This window comes from Anser brachyrhynchus (genome assembly GCF_964034855.1).
Source record: "Anser brachyrhynchus genome assembly, chromosome: 5".
Taxonomy (NCBI): domain Eukaryota; kingdom Metazoa; phylum Chordata; class Aves; order Anseriformes; family Anatidae; genus Anser; species Anser brachyrhynchus.
In genome coordinates, this window is record NC_137699.1 from 34939149 (window position 1) to 34955094 (window position 15946).

The 15946-nt window shown below is 48.5% G+C and overlaps 1 protein-coding gene and 1 long non-coding RNA gene across 5 annotated transcripts; one reads left to right on the forward strand and one right to left on the reverse strand.

Annotated features, from left to right (window-relative positions):
• The first annotated feature begins 3169 nt into the window (after positions 1-3169).
• LOC308196740 (prolactin-releasing peptide receptor-like) lies at positions 3170-9280 on the forward strand. 3 transcript variants are annotated; one of them, XM_080596235.1, is made up of 3 exons: positions 3170-3478; positions 3835-3966; positions 4605-9280. In XM_080596235.1, exons 1-3 carry the CDS (start codon positions 3181-3183, stop codon positions 5729-5731), a joined length of 1557 nt encoding a protein of 518 aa, XP_080452361.1. In that variant the 5' UTR covers positions 3170-3180; the 3' UTR covers positions 5732-9280. The 3 variants fall into 3 exon arrangements, with proteins under 3 accessions (XP_080452361.1, XP_080452363.1, XP_080452362.1); XM_080596237.1 differs by having other exon boundaries at positions 3866-3966; XM_080596236.1 differs by having other exon boundaries at positions 3174-3478; positions 3866-3966; positions 4573-9280.
• On the reverse strand, positions 8062-12564 carry LOC308196744. Of its 2 annotated transcripts, XR_013952371.1 has the most exons (5): positions 11526-12564; positions 11027-11106; positions 10304-10511; positions 9952-10137; positions 8062-9538 (listed from the first exon to the last, which is right to left on the reverse strand). It is a non-coding gene; the product is annotated as an uncharacterized lncRNA (long non-coding RNA). The 2 variants fall into 2 exon arrangements; XR_013952372.1 differs by lacking the exon at positions 9952-10137 and having other exon boundaries at positions 11526-12016.
• Positions 12565-15946: the final 3382 nt, after the last annotated feature.

A 15946-nucleotide genomic window follows, 5' to 3' on the forward strand; every position in this document is an offset into this window, starting at 1 on the left:
GTTGTGAACTTGATCCCACAACTGAAATCGATACTGAAGCAATACCCGGTCCCTCTCCTTTTAATTGCGTGATGTAACTACGGTGTGGTAATAAATACCCATTAAGACTAGTTTCTCCCCAGCCCCTGTTTCTAAGATCTTTACCCACACATCAATTCACCAAGATGAAATTATCTGGGAATTGCTTCCAAAACGAAAATCCAAGTGCAAAAACCCTCTCTGGCAGGGAAATAAACAGATTTCAAAGGCATTGCCAACATAAAGCCAAGAAGAAAGGAGAAAGAAGGGGCAGCAGAAGTTTAAGCCTTGCTCTTTGATCCTCTACTTCTTCAACAGCCTAAATCTGTTGAGCACCTCCCTTGCCAGCCTTAAACAAGGCAGCTAGGCTTCGTGAAGGCTAGGAGCTCAGAGCTCAATTCCTGCCATATATTTTTCCCTCCTATTTTAAGCTTATTTCTCCTTTTATTTTAGGTTTTCCTTACGGCAGAACATCCCCATCCCCACACCCACCCCCTGAACCTCCTCCAGCACTGCAGGTGAGGTTTGACAAGCAGGGGGATAGCTACAAAGCACATGGCTGCAGATAGCTCCCAGGAGGAATAAAATGTGGGTTTTAGTGAGTACTCACATTTTTGTGTGATCTCTCCTTGCTTCTGTGCACTGTAGGAGCAGCTTCATTGACCTCTTCCATCAGCACAAAAACCCCTTTGCACCACCATGCCAAGGCTATGAAAACCCTCTCGTCACCAGCCACAGCTCTTCCATCACCACCCCACCCACCCCCCCACCAAAAAAAAAACCAAAAACAAAACCAAAAACAGAACATCCCTATTTTTAATTTTGGTCTTACTCTAATTTTCATTTTTAAAGCCCTTTAATTGCTAATTTCTAAGTTTAGCAAATCACTTCAGCTCCACCAAGCCCTGCCACAACAGAACAAAAGGAACGCATTTAACTTGGCTAATTCCCACAAAAAAAATAAAAAATCAACCCAAACCAGCTCTGCTGTGACCTTTCATATCTACCCAGGGAATTGGCTCCATCTGCCCCAGCACCTTTGCCTGATTTTGGCACAGCTGAAGCCTCAGCCCTGGCCCCCCTTCAGCTCCCCTGGGTTTAATCTCAATATCTGAGCACGGTGCTCACCTGTGCTGCCTCAAACCTGCCAAAGGAAGGTAAAATCAGTGACAAAAGGGGGAATCTCATTAAAATAGCTTCAACCCTGCTTCAAAGGTCCACACCTCCAACCTGAGCTATGCTCTGTATAGCAAATTGCTTAGGCATAGACTAGATTTAGGAGAGGAATAATGATCGTGATTTCAGCCATGTGGATCATGCTTGCCTTTAATCCCTAAGTTTTATTTTTTAAATACCAACTGATTGTGGCTGGATGACATCTCCTGAGGCCATGCACCCATCTCTCTTCAAATCCAAAACACAAAACCCAAAGTAAATGGATGTGGGTGGAAATCAATACGACACAGAAATGCCCTCCTGCCATTCCATACCCTCACAGAGTGTGTCTAACATAAAATCAACTTCTTTTCCCCCCACAGAAGAAAGCAGAGAGGCCAAAACAGGAGATGAAGAAGATTGTTTACAGCGGCTCGTGGCTTAAAAAAGCTGCAACCACTTCCATCACTTTAATAAAAATCTTAGCTTGTCTGTAGTAGTGTTTTAGTGGCTACTTATCCCCCAATTCCAGAATCACAGGAGATGGAGGAAGAGGCTGCTCTCTCGATACCCCAAGGTATTAATGCAAAGCTAAGGAATAAGAAGGGAAGGAAAAGCCCAAATTTCCCTGAAGCATACCTGTTTAAAACTAGCCTAATTCATTCTAAGGATGAAGAGATTCAGGCTTATTTTTTTTTAAAGGTATTTGTGTTGTTTGTAAACACAGACAGGAGGGAAGAGTCAAGCAATCTAAATCCAGTCCTGCTTCTTGCATGACTCAAAGCACATTGCAGCAGCTTTTTTTTTTTTTTCATGTTTGTGCAAAGGGCATTTTAGTGACAAAGCTTTTTCTCTATGTTCTTAAAAATGTCGATATTGAAGTTACCTTGAAGGTAAAAGGCCCATGGATCGTGCAGGTCACCTATTTCTGGTGTGTGCTGCCATGGCTCCGTGATGAGAGGTGACCCAAAGTGTGCCTGGTGAAAGTTGGTGCTTCAGTGGGAAGAAAAATCGTCACATGCTGACAGTCTTTGACTCCCATTTGTACTGATATGACCCAAACTTGCAGCAATTCTGCTTTATTTTATTGTATCTGCACCCTTTGCTGGCGTATGTGCCACAGTTGGTCATCCCTTGACCCACGGCTGGGCTGCTGTCACCCCACAGCTGCCCTTGGCCCATGGTTGGGCTGTCCTTGCCCCCACTGCTGGGTGTCCATCATCCCACAGTTATCCTTGCCCTGTGGCTGGGCATCCATCGCCCCATGGTTGATATCACCCCGTAGCCACCCTCAACCCATGGCTGCCCTCGCCCCAGGGCTGGGACATCCTTACTCCATGGTTGGGTGCCCATTACCCCAACCATGATTACCCCACAGCTGTCCTTGCCCCACAGCTGGGCCATATTCACCCCTTGGCTCCTCCTGTCCCATGACTGGGACATCTTTACCCCATGGCTGGGTGTCCATCACACCATGGTTGGGTGTCCACTGACCAACGGCTGGGCCACCCTCACTCCATAGCTGCCATCACCCCGCATCACCCCATAGGTGCTCTCACCCTACGACTGGGTCATTTTTACTCCATGATTTAGTGTCCACCATCCCACAGCTGTCCTTGCCCCATGGCTGGGCCATACTCATCCCACAGTTGGGTGTCCATAACCCCACGGTTAGGTGTCCATAACCCCATGACTGGGTGCCCATAACCCCACGTTTGGGTGTCCATAACCCCATGACTGGGTGCCCATAACCCCATAGCAGGACCGCCGCCACCTCACTCTGCCCTCACCCCACAGCTTGGTGCCCAACACCCCACTCCAGGACCACCCTCACCCCACACCAAGACCACCCTCACCCCACAGCTGGCTGTCCATCACCCCACAGCAGGCCCACCCCTGCCCCACAGCCACCCTCGCCCCCTCCCTCCCGTCCTCTCCCCCAGCCGGGGGTCCCGTCGGGGAGCTCCGCGTGGTCCCTGTGCCCACCCACCCCATTTCCCCCTTCCCATGGGACCGACCCCCCTCTCCCCACAGCCCAGGGGGGCGAGCAGCCCGTCCCCACGCGTACCAGGAATACCCACCCCGCGGGTGGGAACACCGCGCTCCTCCCCGGCTTTTAATCCCGCTGCTCCGGCACCGCATCGCTGCAAAAATAAGGGGCGAGATCGGGGATGGCAGTGGACGGAGGGCTTGCGGTGGACATCAGCCCCTGAACAAACCCCCCTGCCCCATCCTGGTTGGGACAACTGGGGAACGGTGGGATCCTGGAGGAGCTCCCCGTGTCTGCCCAGGTGGATCGCGGACGGTGAGTGCGCGCCGGAGCGGGGATCGAGAGCGGACTCGACTCCGACCTCCTTAAGGGAACAAAAAGAATATTTTATTCTTTCAATCGATCATCAGATTTGCTTCTACTTTCCATCCAGATTTTGTTTTCCAGGGCAGGGCGTGCAGACCCAGCGCTACATCGCTTGCAGCGTGAAGTAGCAAACTATAATATCTCTCAGTAAACTCTGATTGGTTATTTAATTAATACAATTTTGACCATCCACAAGGGGTAAGGAGATTTTTCCAGGTCCCGGTGAGGGGGACAGAAAGGTAAATTTGGCAGTGTGGGGCCCTGGGGGTTAATTCTGCATTTTCCTGCACTTTCTGCTGTAATAGATTTGCCTCCCCCCCCTTGTGCTGCCGTCAGGAGTTTTTTGGAGCTGCCGGGGCAGCAGCCACGCGCTCCATCCCGCTGCCGTCGCTGCAAGGAGAAAGCAACCCAGGGAAGGAGAAGACAAAGTGCCACAGGTAATTAACCACAGTGATGGGGAAAGGGCGAGAGGGAGGATTGAGCATGGGGTCGGAGAGAGCGGGATGCTGCGAGACGTCTCAGCCAGAGCAGCAGTGGGAAGGCAACGGGGAAATACCCAATTTTCCTGGGGGAAATACCCAAGGGGATGAGATAAGGGGATGGGGGAGAGGTGGTGAGGAGATAACGGGATGGGGGAGAGGTGGGCGACATCCCTCCTGCTGAGCGGGGGGGCTGGAGGCAGGGGCTGGGGCTGGCAGGTGAAACACTAAGAGCAAGAAGAAATGTGGGAGCGCCTCTTTCCACCCCCAACCCCCCCACCCCCCCACCCCCCGCATGTCAGCACAGCTCCGGGCTACTTTCCATGCAGCATCCCGAGCTGCTGCCCCCAGGCTGGCAGCTCCCTGCAGAAGCACAGCCGCCTGGTTAACCTCTTCCTAGCCAAGTTCCCATTTTCCCCACACCAAAGCTCGGATGTGTCTGCCCCTGTTCAGTCTTTAAAAAAAAATCACTGGTGGTGGGGGCTGGAAAAGAGGACCTAGACCTTGGGGACAGACCTTGGTTCTTCTGGGTAGAAGAACCCCAGCACTTTTTTTCCTGTTCAGCGCTAATTGTCTGGTCTCTGCCCGACTCCAAGGCAGGGAGGAGAAGCAGAGCTGGTCCCACCTCGGCATGGCTCACAGCCAGCTCCTGAATAACTCCTGGCAGAACGACTCAGTCCCTCTCTTCACTGGCCTTGACCTCCTCCTGGAGCTCAAACCGCTCTTCATCCCACTCTACGCCACCCTGGTGGCTGTGGCGTGCATGGGGAACCTCTTTCTCATCCTCCTCATCGCTCTCACCAAGAAGCTGCACTGCACCACCAATTTCCTGATAGGGAACCTGGCTGCAGCCGACTTCATCATGTGCCTGGCCTGCGTCCCGCTGACCGTCTCCTACGCCTTCGAGGTGCGGGGCTGGATCTTTGGGATGTTCATGTGCTACTTCGTCACCTTGATGCAGGCCGCCACCGTCTTCGTCTCGGTGCTGTCCCTCACCGCCATCGCTGTTGACCGGTACGTTGTCGTGGCGTACCCCATCCGCCGGAGGATCAGTCGCAAGTCCTGCGTCTGCATCGTGGCCTGCATCTGGTTGCTCTCCATCATAGCCTCTGTCCCCACCTCCCTGCACACCCAGTACTTGGATCTCAACACCATTGGCCATGACATGATCATCTGCGAAGAGTTTTGGAAGCATGAGGAGAGGGAGCGGCTGCTGTACTCGTGCTTGATGCTCCTCCTGTCCTACATGCTCCCACTGTTGGCCGTGTCAGTCTCCTTCTGTGCCATTACCTACCACCTGCGGCGGAGGAACGTCCCAGGTGCTGCCTACCCCTGCCAAGACAAATGGACCAAAACAAAGCAGAAAACCTTCCGCGTGCTCACTGTCTCGGTGGTGTGCTTCGCGATCTGCTGGCTGCCCCTCCAGGTGGTGAACTTCATCAGAGACATCGACGAGGAGTTCACCATCTTGGACAAGAGGTACGTGAATGTCATCCAGGTCTCATGCCACTTGATTGCCATGAGCTCTGCCTGCTATAACCCCTTCATCTATGCCTCCCTCCATGACAAGTTCCGCTTCCACCTCAGCAGCTACTTCTACCGCAAGAAGAAGAGCTCCAGCATCGTGTCCTGCAAGGCCTCGCGATTCAACACCTGCTCCACGTTGGCAGATGCTCCAGCTGGGGTCTTGGATAAGATAGCTTTGCAAAACAGATTCTCTTAGCTGAAGTTCCCCAGAAGACTTACTTGGTCTCAGACCTGGCGTGCACTTTGCTTTAGGCTGGACGTAGGAGCTGGTTGTGGTGGTTTGTTGCTGTTCCCAGAAGGTCTCTCATGCCTGGCAAGGAGCAAGCACAAGGCAAGCAGCAGATGGGATGGGTGTCTTCGAGGAGCAGCTCCTCTGAGCATCTCAAGGATGTTTTCTTCTTGGCAGCAAAGCAAAATGGTGCAACAACAACCACCACAGCCATGCAGAGGTGGAGCAGTCCTGAGCAGGACTTGCTTGCTAGCCCTTGTGCAGACACACAGGACCTCGGGTAGGTGTTTCCATCGGGCACAGCTAGAGAGAAGCAAGTGCCAATGAAATAGTTGTTGCTTGCCTGTTGGAACAGAACAACGTATGTATATCCAGATGAATGACTGGACACATAACCAGTCTGATATAGTGCTCTAAGCCTCGGTTTTCAGGAATGCCTACACATCAACACGTCCAGAGTCTGCCTCAACATTTGCCCTTGCTCCATGTGCCAAGGAAAAGTGCTGGGTCGTGCAGTGCGGCTGGATATGGGGTCTATACCCTGTATGTCCAATCACAGCTGGCTATAGTAGGTGGCTGGTGTTGTATCCAGCACAAAAGACCTCTCCTTGTGGTGTATTCAGGGGTGGGTCAGCTTCTCAGCAAGGCGTTCGGTGCGTTTAACGCACGTTGGGTGCATTTAAACAAGTCTTTGGGCTGCACATCTTCATTTTGCGGGATAAAGATTGTTCCTAAGCAACAGATAGCATTTTCTGCCTCTGGAGGAGCACTAGCTCTCACAGGTAGCAGTTAAATAGCTGTGCATTTTTTTGTTTGTTTAAATTGCAGTCCATTGGTGAAGGGACAATATACGTCCAGAAGCATGCATTTTTCTGTCGGCGAGCGTGTGGGTGCATGTGGCTGCCTGAAGCAGATGGCTTGTTTTGAATGGGGGGAAGACTTCCATAATCTACTTGTCCTTCTGAAGGAGTCATCTGTGTAATCTCACTTGGAGGTCCCCATTTCTCAAGTCATCGGCATGCAGCCAAACAAGGCAGACGTAGCCAGGGCACATCAGTAAGCTTCAGGCAGTTCTTCATAGACAGGTAGGGCTCAAGGGAATGGGGTGGTTGGTGAGTACAATGTCAGTTTGTGTGCTTGCTGGGGAAGAAGTTTTAATCCCTGCTCAGAGTAGTTTAAGACCTTGTAAATCCATGTTCATGCTCCTTGGGTGGCGGTGGGAATCCCGGTGATGGGCTGCTGTAACCCAGAAACTGCTGGATATAGGGTGGGTTGGACTCTTCTTGGTGTCTCCAGATGCTTGGCACTTCTGTGGTCCATTAGCCGGGGCTGTGCAAGCAGCACAGCAAGAAGGCATCATCTCTTTGTTGGCCAGCTCAGCTTTAACCTCTTGATTTCCCGTGAGGGATCATTTGGAGACATCAGCCCAAGGGCACCAGCATAGAATCACAGAATTGCGCTGGTTGGAAGGGACCTCAATGCCCGTCCAGTTCCAACCCCCTGCCATGGCAGGGATGCCACCCACTAGATCAGGTTGCACAGGGTCTTGTCCAACCTGGCCTTGCACACCTCCACGGATGCTCACTATGAGCACTGAGTTTCAGGGTCACAACTGCTGCAGGCTACCTAAGGCAACGCCTTTGTGCCACCATCCACTGCTGTGACCATGGGGCCAAGCAACAGATCTCCCACTGCTTTCACAGCCAGGGATAGGACTTCAAAGCCCCCAGCTGGCAGGTCCTCACCTCTGGATGAAAGCTCTCCATGGCCTTGGCTGTCACTCCTCCAGTGCAAATGAAGCTGGTGGACCCTAACAATTTTGGGGAACTATGTGCTGTTGGCTCACCTTCCTGCTGCGACATTTATGGTCCTAATGGCCATCCCGGCACATTATCGTGTGTTCAGCTGGCTGAGATGAGGACCCACCAAACACAATGCCACTCACCCCATTTGCTTCTCGCAGCTTTCCCGTGGCTATGTGCTCAGGAGCAGAGGCCAGAACTGCTCGTGCTGGAGGAGCAAAGCAGAGCAAGCCAGGAGCACTGCTTGTCCCTTCCTCTAATAAAGGCTTAAAAAGCTCAGGCTGTGTATTTGTATTGATTCAAATCTCCCAAAAAATAAGGCCTGCAGTTGCTTTCCTTGAGCGCAACTTGATCATATCGCAAGAAACCAATCAATCTGGAGATGTTTTTCTCTGCCACCATCGCTGGCTGCTGCTCGGGGGTCAGCTGGTGATCAGGGCAGGAGCACCGGGGCTGCCTGAGGTTTTGTGAGAGCTCTGACAAGAAATAGCTCTGTATTTTATTTTATTTTATTTTTTTCATTTACAAGGTAATGACTCATGATGTGTTTTTGCTCACTTTGATTTCTCACCACAGCACCACAAATATCCCGTACCTGCATGAAATTTTGCAATAGAAATAATTGGTCTCTCAGGCAAGGGCAGCCTCTGAGCCACTTGCCTTCATGCTGGGAGAAGTCCCAGCATTACAAGAAAAGGCACAAACCTCCCAAATCTCCAGGCGTATTCTTGTCTAATAAACCTACCCATCAGGGACTTAAAAACCAAACCGGTACCGGGATGAGAATGTCAGCAGGCAGCACAAAACCTAGCAAAGAAAAGGGTAATGAAGTTTAAAAGCTAGCTTTTATGCTGGTACATGTAAGGTGAATGTTTTCAGGGCTGAACTATGGAGGTTTCCTATTCAACAGGTCCAATTCCAGATGGCTTCCCTGGAGCCAGCATTGCTTTAAAGTCTCCCGTGCTCTGCAGCACCAAGAGGGGCTCTGAGCTTCTGAGGGCAGTGAAATGGGTATAGAGCTATTTTGCCATTTGGCTTTTTGGTGGAGGCATTGGGAAGGCACTAAAACGGCCTGGAGTTACTAAAAGCATTTAAGAATCTTGCAGTTTTGGTGAAAAAATGGATGTTGCTGGTAACTCTGCACTAAATTGGGCCACTACACTAAGTCCTGCTTGTCCGCATGTTGCTGAAGAGCACATGGTGCTCACAGAAGCACTGTGCTTGATATGAGCACTTCTACTTTTAATTAACTCAGGAAAAAATAATGGTATGCAAAAGTCATTAAGTCACCCCTTCCGTCACACGGTGCTCGTGTTTCCCAGCTGGGTGCGAATCGTGCTGCTGAGCACAGGCTCAGAGGAAGTCCTGGACAGAGGTGAATCAGGTGGGACTCAGCAAAGTGCTCGCGATCATCTTTAGTTAATGTTTTTCACAATAATCACATTTCCTCCCTGGCCTTTCAGCTTACTCAAGCTGCTTGGCTGCTCTGATTTCAGCCGTGTGGGTTGTGTTTCCTTGGGAGAGGAGAAGCACAGAGCCAGGAGGAGGACGGACAGATTATCTGCTGGGCTCATGTTCTCTGGGCAGTTAGAGCTGCTCTGCTCACCTGAGCTCTTAGTGATGCTGCCATCACGGTTTCTCTACCAAGCACAGAGCTGCCTATGAATCAACAGCAAAAAAAAAAACAACAACAAAAAAAAAACAGAAAACCAAAGGCCAACTCCACGAGCGCTCAGGATGCTAGATAGTTTTTTCTTGATTATTTAAAGTGTTGCTTGTTCCAGTTGTACTCGGTAGCCAACATCAAACGGCACAAATAGAAATGCAAATGGGCCTTTTCATCTCGGATTTTCTGACTCCTTTGCAGCAAAGCCCATTGCAAGCAGGCACGCGCTGCTCCGTGCGGCTGTGCTCCTCCGTGGCGAGGATTGCTTTGTTCTGCCATGCAGCTTGAAAATAAAGGACTCAGAGCCTGGGAGGAAAAAAAACAACACATCAATCCTTAAAAAATATGAAAAAGTAAATAATTTAAAAAAAAAAAAAACACACCATAGTGCTGCTGCAAAGGGGAGCTAAAACACACAGGGATGTGTCACTCCCACCTTGTAACTGATGCTAACACCATGGTATCATGGGGCTTGCATGTAGTTTGGGTTTGAAATAGCCAAAGTATCCAATACAATAGAGACCTGTCTTAATTAGGAGGATTTTTTTTGTGTGCCAGCTGGATGTCCCCAGGAGGGAGGGAAGGGAAAATGGACTCCACCTGGCCTGGCTGCAGCCGCTGTCCCCACTCTGTGCTTTGGCTCGCGGAGCTGCCGCAAGGAGGAGGTTTTCCCCGTGCTAAATACCGCACGGAAATCCCCAAATCCCCGTTTCACTTACGAGTTGAGCTAAACCTTTCAGTGACCTTTCCGCCTCATTACGTGCCGTGAGAACCAGCGGGGAGGATTTTCTCCCCCATGCCCAGCCCGGGCTCTGTGCATCCCTGCTGCCCAGTTCTCCGGATGCCAAGCTCCTGCTAGCAAAGCCCAGGCACACCTGTTGCCAGCGGAATTTTATTTTTCTCCTCTGAAGAGGAACAGATCAAGAAGAGGCTGTTTTAATCAAGCTGGGGGCAAGTTTTGGGTCCCACTGGGGCTGTAGGACCTGCCCCCAAAGTCACTACATGTTCCCCAAGTCAAAGCCACCTTGAGGTGGATAAGGCTGGACCATCTGTTCCTCGATGGATGCCTACCTGGTCTTGCTGCTGCACATGTTTCGAGGCAGGAAGAAGCTTTTCCGGACTTTATACAGATTTTTTCCCCCCATGGGATGAAGCGGTCTGGAGAACATTATCAGTGCATGGTATTGAACAGCGTTCAGGGCTTTATGAGCAAGGCTCTCCTCTTGCTTAGTCTCACAGCAAACACGAGCCACAAAAGCGAAATCTTTTTGACCTTTGGCTAAAGATGCAGAGAACACAAATTAAAGAGTCTGAGCATATGCAATGTAAAGTCTTAAATAAGCAATTCACTCCAGCGTCAGCCCTTATTTTCTGATCCTATTGCCCTGGAAAGCTGCAGGGATTTCTCCCTCTTAACTCTTAGCCAGCTGGACAGAAATGGAGCTGATCTTGCAATGGGAAAAGACCTGCAAAATCCCAGGAGGAGGGTGTTAAGGGAACAGAGGGATTTCCTACAGCGATGGGTTTGTGTGAGCGGGGAAAAATGCTTTGGGGCCATGTGTGGGTTTATGGCACAGGCTTGCTCTGCCCAAGGTCTCAATGAAGATCTAGGGGTTAAAAAACCTCTTGTGGTCCATGAGTACCTGCTGTGATGTGAAGCTCACCTCCGCACCCATGGTGTCCCCTGAAGGGGTGCCAGTCCATCCCCACATGCTCAAGAGTACTGAAGAATCAATTTTTTTTGTCTTTGGGAGACCATACAAGGTTTGCTGTTCTATGCACCATCATACTCACGGGATGAGGATGTGACCTGAGATGCAAGCCCATTTCTTCCCAAAGGATGCTGAGAAGTGAAGGTCAATTCCTTTCAGATTCTTTACGTGAAGAAAGACAGACAGACAGAAGGAAAGAAAGAACATTCCACTTTTTACCCAAGAGAAGACAAATAAAACAAAGAGGTCCTTCTTCCGCAGGACCCTGGTCCTTTTTGCTTATTTTCACCAACTGATGAAAATCCCTGCAGATTCCAAGCCAAATCAAGCCTCTTCCAAAATCAAGGTTGTATTAGAGGCATTTACTAAATGGGCAGAGTTGGCAGATTCTCTGTTTTATAGCTGTAAACAGACAAAATTTAGGTCTGTACCTATCTCCAAGTCTCAAAAATTGAGCGAATGGGGGCAGGATCCTAACCCCTCTCCCCCCCCGCCCCCCGCCCTGAATTCATCTGCATTTCCTACTGTTTTGTCCAACTTAGCTTTAATTGACCTAAAAGGATGGCATTTTTACTACTTGCCTTAGGCTGTTAGTCCTCCCTCAAACCAATAGCACCATAGGAAATCAGAAGCTGTTATCCACTGTCGATTTTTTCTTTCTTAATTTCCTCTCATCACAAGCTCTATTACCTCACCCTTAATTAAAACCCCTTGAATTGCCCTAATTAACTCCTCTTGTCTCCTTTTTTTTTCTCCTTTTTTTTTTTCCCCAGCTGGGTCTCAGAGGCACTAACGGGCAGCTTTGAAAGAGGATCCCCACCATCCATCATGGTGGCCCAAAGCAGGGTTGCCTCTGTGATTTCTTCCTCTCTCTCCTTCTCAGCCTCTTTTATATATTCCTATAATCTGAAATAAGTCATGTCTCCAAGACCATTAAAAAAAATCAATTTTGGGGAACTGATCTACAAAGAATAAAAGGTTTCCCTGTCCATATTTTCATGCTTGACTAGAATTTGTCATTCTCAAATGCCAGGAGAGTAAATCCCCACCCCCGTGTTTCCCCCCTTGAGTTGTTTTGCTCATCTCCCCAAATTACGTGCAGGAAATGGGAAAATACTGTTTTGCAAGTGTGAGCTAAAACCCGCGTGTCTTCTGAGAATAAATTCAGAACCACTCCACAAATTCAGGAACCACAGTCTCTGATTCAAAGAAACTGGATATATAAAGAAGAACACAATTTGCTCGCTTAATGAAAGTAAATTAGACAAATCAGTGATAAAATATGTTTGAAGGCTGACTCTGTGGAGCTTTCCTCAACAGGATCCTCTTAGCTTGTTCTACCAGGAACTGGCAGCTATAAAAGGGGCGACTTTGTTGAACCATCTTCCATTATTAAGTCTTTTGTTGAATATTTTGCTTAAGCTTATTTTCTCCACACATACTCTCTTGTCACCTAAAATATGGTTGATAACCCAGTGATCTTGCCAGCTTAGCATTGCTCTTGATCTCAACTGCAACCCACAAATAGCCTTGTGACAGCCTGTTGCCATAAGCTAAAGAGATACTAAACTACCCAAAATCTAGACAGTTAACATTTTTATTTTTATTTTATTTTATTTTTATTTTTTATTTTTATTTTTTATTTTTATTAGTATGAAAGTCTTGAATGTCGGATATGACCTCCAGGATGAAGATTCATCATCAGCCATCTGCAATCATTCTCATGTTGCTTAAATGTTTTATCAGATGATTTGTTAAAACTGATAAAGACGCCTGGGTTGGGGTCTTTGCACATTTCAGTTGTCCAATCAGTTTTTGGCTGCACATATCTGAGCTACAATTAATTTCCAGCTCTGAGATTAATCCTTTTCTAACTGTCAAGATGAGATACAAGATGATCCGCTTTTCAGCCGAGGAAAATATTTTTGATTTATGAAATTGTTCTCTGTTAACCCCAAGACATTTCTATGCTGGCAGCATGGGACCTCTAACAAATGCTCCTTGGACTGCAACCCTCACAGTCCTTCCCGTCATATTACAGACAGGTATTTACAGACCTGATTATTCTCTTCTCTGGTGAGAGTTGGCAGTTTACAGCTCTCCCATCTGCTGGAATACGTCCCAGGAACATCTGAGACCACTTGCTTTGAGTTGTTGGTGACTTGGAAACTGGTAATACCGTGTTTACATGGATTGCCATGTGCCTTTGCTCATATGATCCTCCTTAAATTGATTATAATCAGTGATTTTGATACTCCAGGCATGTGGCTTTAGCCTGCCTATTTTGAGCTGGCCAGTTCTTGTTCCCCGTGCCTGTCCCCCAACATCCCTCCATCCCTGGTGGCACGGTGGCTCCTTCCACCACCATCAGGATGCTGATGCTTCCCAGACCGAGTTGTTTGAGGGCGCCTCCAAGGACCACCATCACACAACACAAGTATTTTCCTCCAGCGCAGCCCCCAGCATCACCTTTGGGCAGGGCTGTCTCCATGTCCAGCAGGGAAAACAACCACGCATCCTCTGCAGCCTCCCCAAGCCCACCCATTTCTCAGCTGTCTCAGCTTTGGGCTGTTAGGAAAGGTGCAAAACTTTCTTAAATCGAAGGATAACACCACCAAGTTCTTATCAGAGATCTCCAAAGGGGAAAATATTAGGGACAAATCTACAGAGGGATTTAACAAGGGCCCAGGTCATTCAGCCTCAGTCTGTTTAGATATCTGTAGCTCTAAGAGAAAGATAATATTTGTTTGTTCTTTACAAAGCACTTGAAAGATTATCATTTGAAAGAGCTTACATACATGCAAGGTACTACTGCCATTATTTGATTACCATTCAGTTTTCTCCCGCAGCAGCAAATGATGACATCCTTCATCCTTCCTTTCAGAATAAATTGAGACGTAGCATTAGTTATGAATGTACATGAAGGATTGCTGATATTTTTTTACATGTGTACTGAATCGCCTCTTGGAAATTTCCTCCTTTGTCTTCCAATCAGGCACAGCAAACAAAATTAGCCTGGTAATTTTCCACTAGTTTTACCTTGCTGTGTTTGTTCTGCCTTGATGTCATCAGTGATGAGTGCAATTGCAGCTGACAGCCACTAAAAGAGAACCCCCTCTGCTGAACTGGGGTCGTGGAAGAACTTGGCTGGAAAATGCTTAGGAAATGTTCATTTGTTTTCTTATTATTGTTCCCTGGTTAGTTATGAATAAAATTACAAATCTAGCCTGGGATCCCTTCATTTCTGACTTCCTTGGCAGGTCTTGCAAAACAGCTCTCACGTTTCAAACAACTTGGTTGTACATGGAAATTTCATCGTCTGTACAAACTGTGCCCATCTTTCTTTTTAAAAGTCTTGGTCTCAGCTAACAAGGTAGCTTTGCAACACATACATACAGGCTTATTTTCATGTCTTCTGGGTAAAACAAACAAACAAACAAACAACAGTTACTGCAGCTCAGTAATGATTTTTTTTTCCCTTGTAGATAAGCCGTTCTTGTCCCATTCACCTTCCATAGGGGTCTCTTTATTCACAAACCCACTCAAATATTTTGAAATCCAAAAGCATTTTTAAACAGCAGCAAAAGGGAAATTCATGTAGACCTATCAGGAGGGAATGAGAGAGCTCTTGTCCACAGGAGGTTATAGATAACATAGAAATTAAGAAACGAGGGAGCAGGTCTGGAGAGCAGAGGGGGGAATTTGGACATTTTGGAGCCCAGGTTTAAATATCACTCCTCTTCTTCCCATGGAGTTTGGTTCAAAACCAGTGTCTGCAGGAGGGTGTTCGCAACCAGACTGAGATAAAGACATGCTTATCCCTCCACTTCCTGCCCAAGCTTTCTTCTCTGATGTCTGTTTGTTTAGCTGTTGTCTTAAATTAAAGAATTATTGTAGTTATGAGCTCAAGCTTGGCTTTCTTATTAGACATGAGCAATGAGTGGTGCAAAAATAGCTCCTGTGCAAAGGTTCCCCTGAGGAGGCCCAGAGATTGTGGCCAGACTTCCCCGGCTACGTGCCAGGCAGCAAATTTACACACTTAATGTCATGCTCTTTGGAAATGCTCTTCTTGGTGGCCGCTATTTACCTTTGGCCATTTTCTGTTACTGCAGCGGGGGAACGGCATGGTAGCCAGGTGGAAAAGGGTCAGAAGACACGGAGTAGGGCTTTAACATTCCCCTGGACACCAAAACAGCGAGGTGATGGGGCAGCCGAAGCAGGGTAAGCGTGTTTTGGGGTGATGGAGGTGCCCTAGTGGTGTTCCTTGGTGGCTGGTGCTTTCCCAGGGCTCAGCAGAAATAAATGGAGAATTCTGATGGCCGAAATGACCAAATGGTTCAGCTTGAAGGAGAAGCAGTTTGTGATGGAGGAGTGGGAGGGGAAGTGGGAGGGCCGACGAGGTGCCCCCTTGCTTTTGCCTCTCTTACACCAATTTCAGAAAATAAAAATAAACCCATCCCTGCTACATTAAGCTATTACAGAGACAGGAATTGCTGCAGGATGATCAGATGATAGAGGTGAAGAGTTTCCACAAGAGCCTCGTCCCAGACATGAGCAGACCAGGCTTTGTTCTGGCTCAAACCATCATCCAGGTTAGCACGGTGCTGTCAGACCCCTTTTTGTAGCCCCTGGAAATAGCTGAGGTGAGCAATTACTGCAGAAATAAGTATTAATGGCTTCTTTCTAAAAATGGATCACCTGCGCATGTTGTTTATGCGAGGATGCATGTGGTTGACCTTAATTAGCAGTGGTCTGGTCCCAGCCACTTGCTGGTGTCCCCCAGGACAGTCAGCAGGTTCAAAAGTGGGTCTTCCTCCTACATTTTTGGGAGGCACGTATGGTTTTGGCAGGCCTCACTGGTCATTATGCCTTGACTGGGACAGCAGCAGGGCCATGGAGAGCCCCAAGGAGCCCACAGACAGCAGAGGTCCAGGAAAGGGTCCATCTTGGCAGTGAGGACTTCCTGCTGGGGCTCTACCAACGAGGAGGGCTGTTCCCTCAT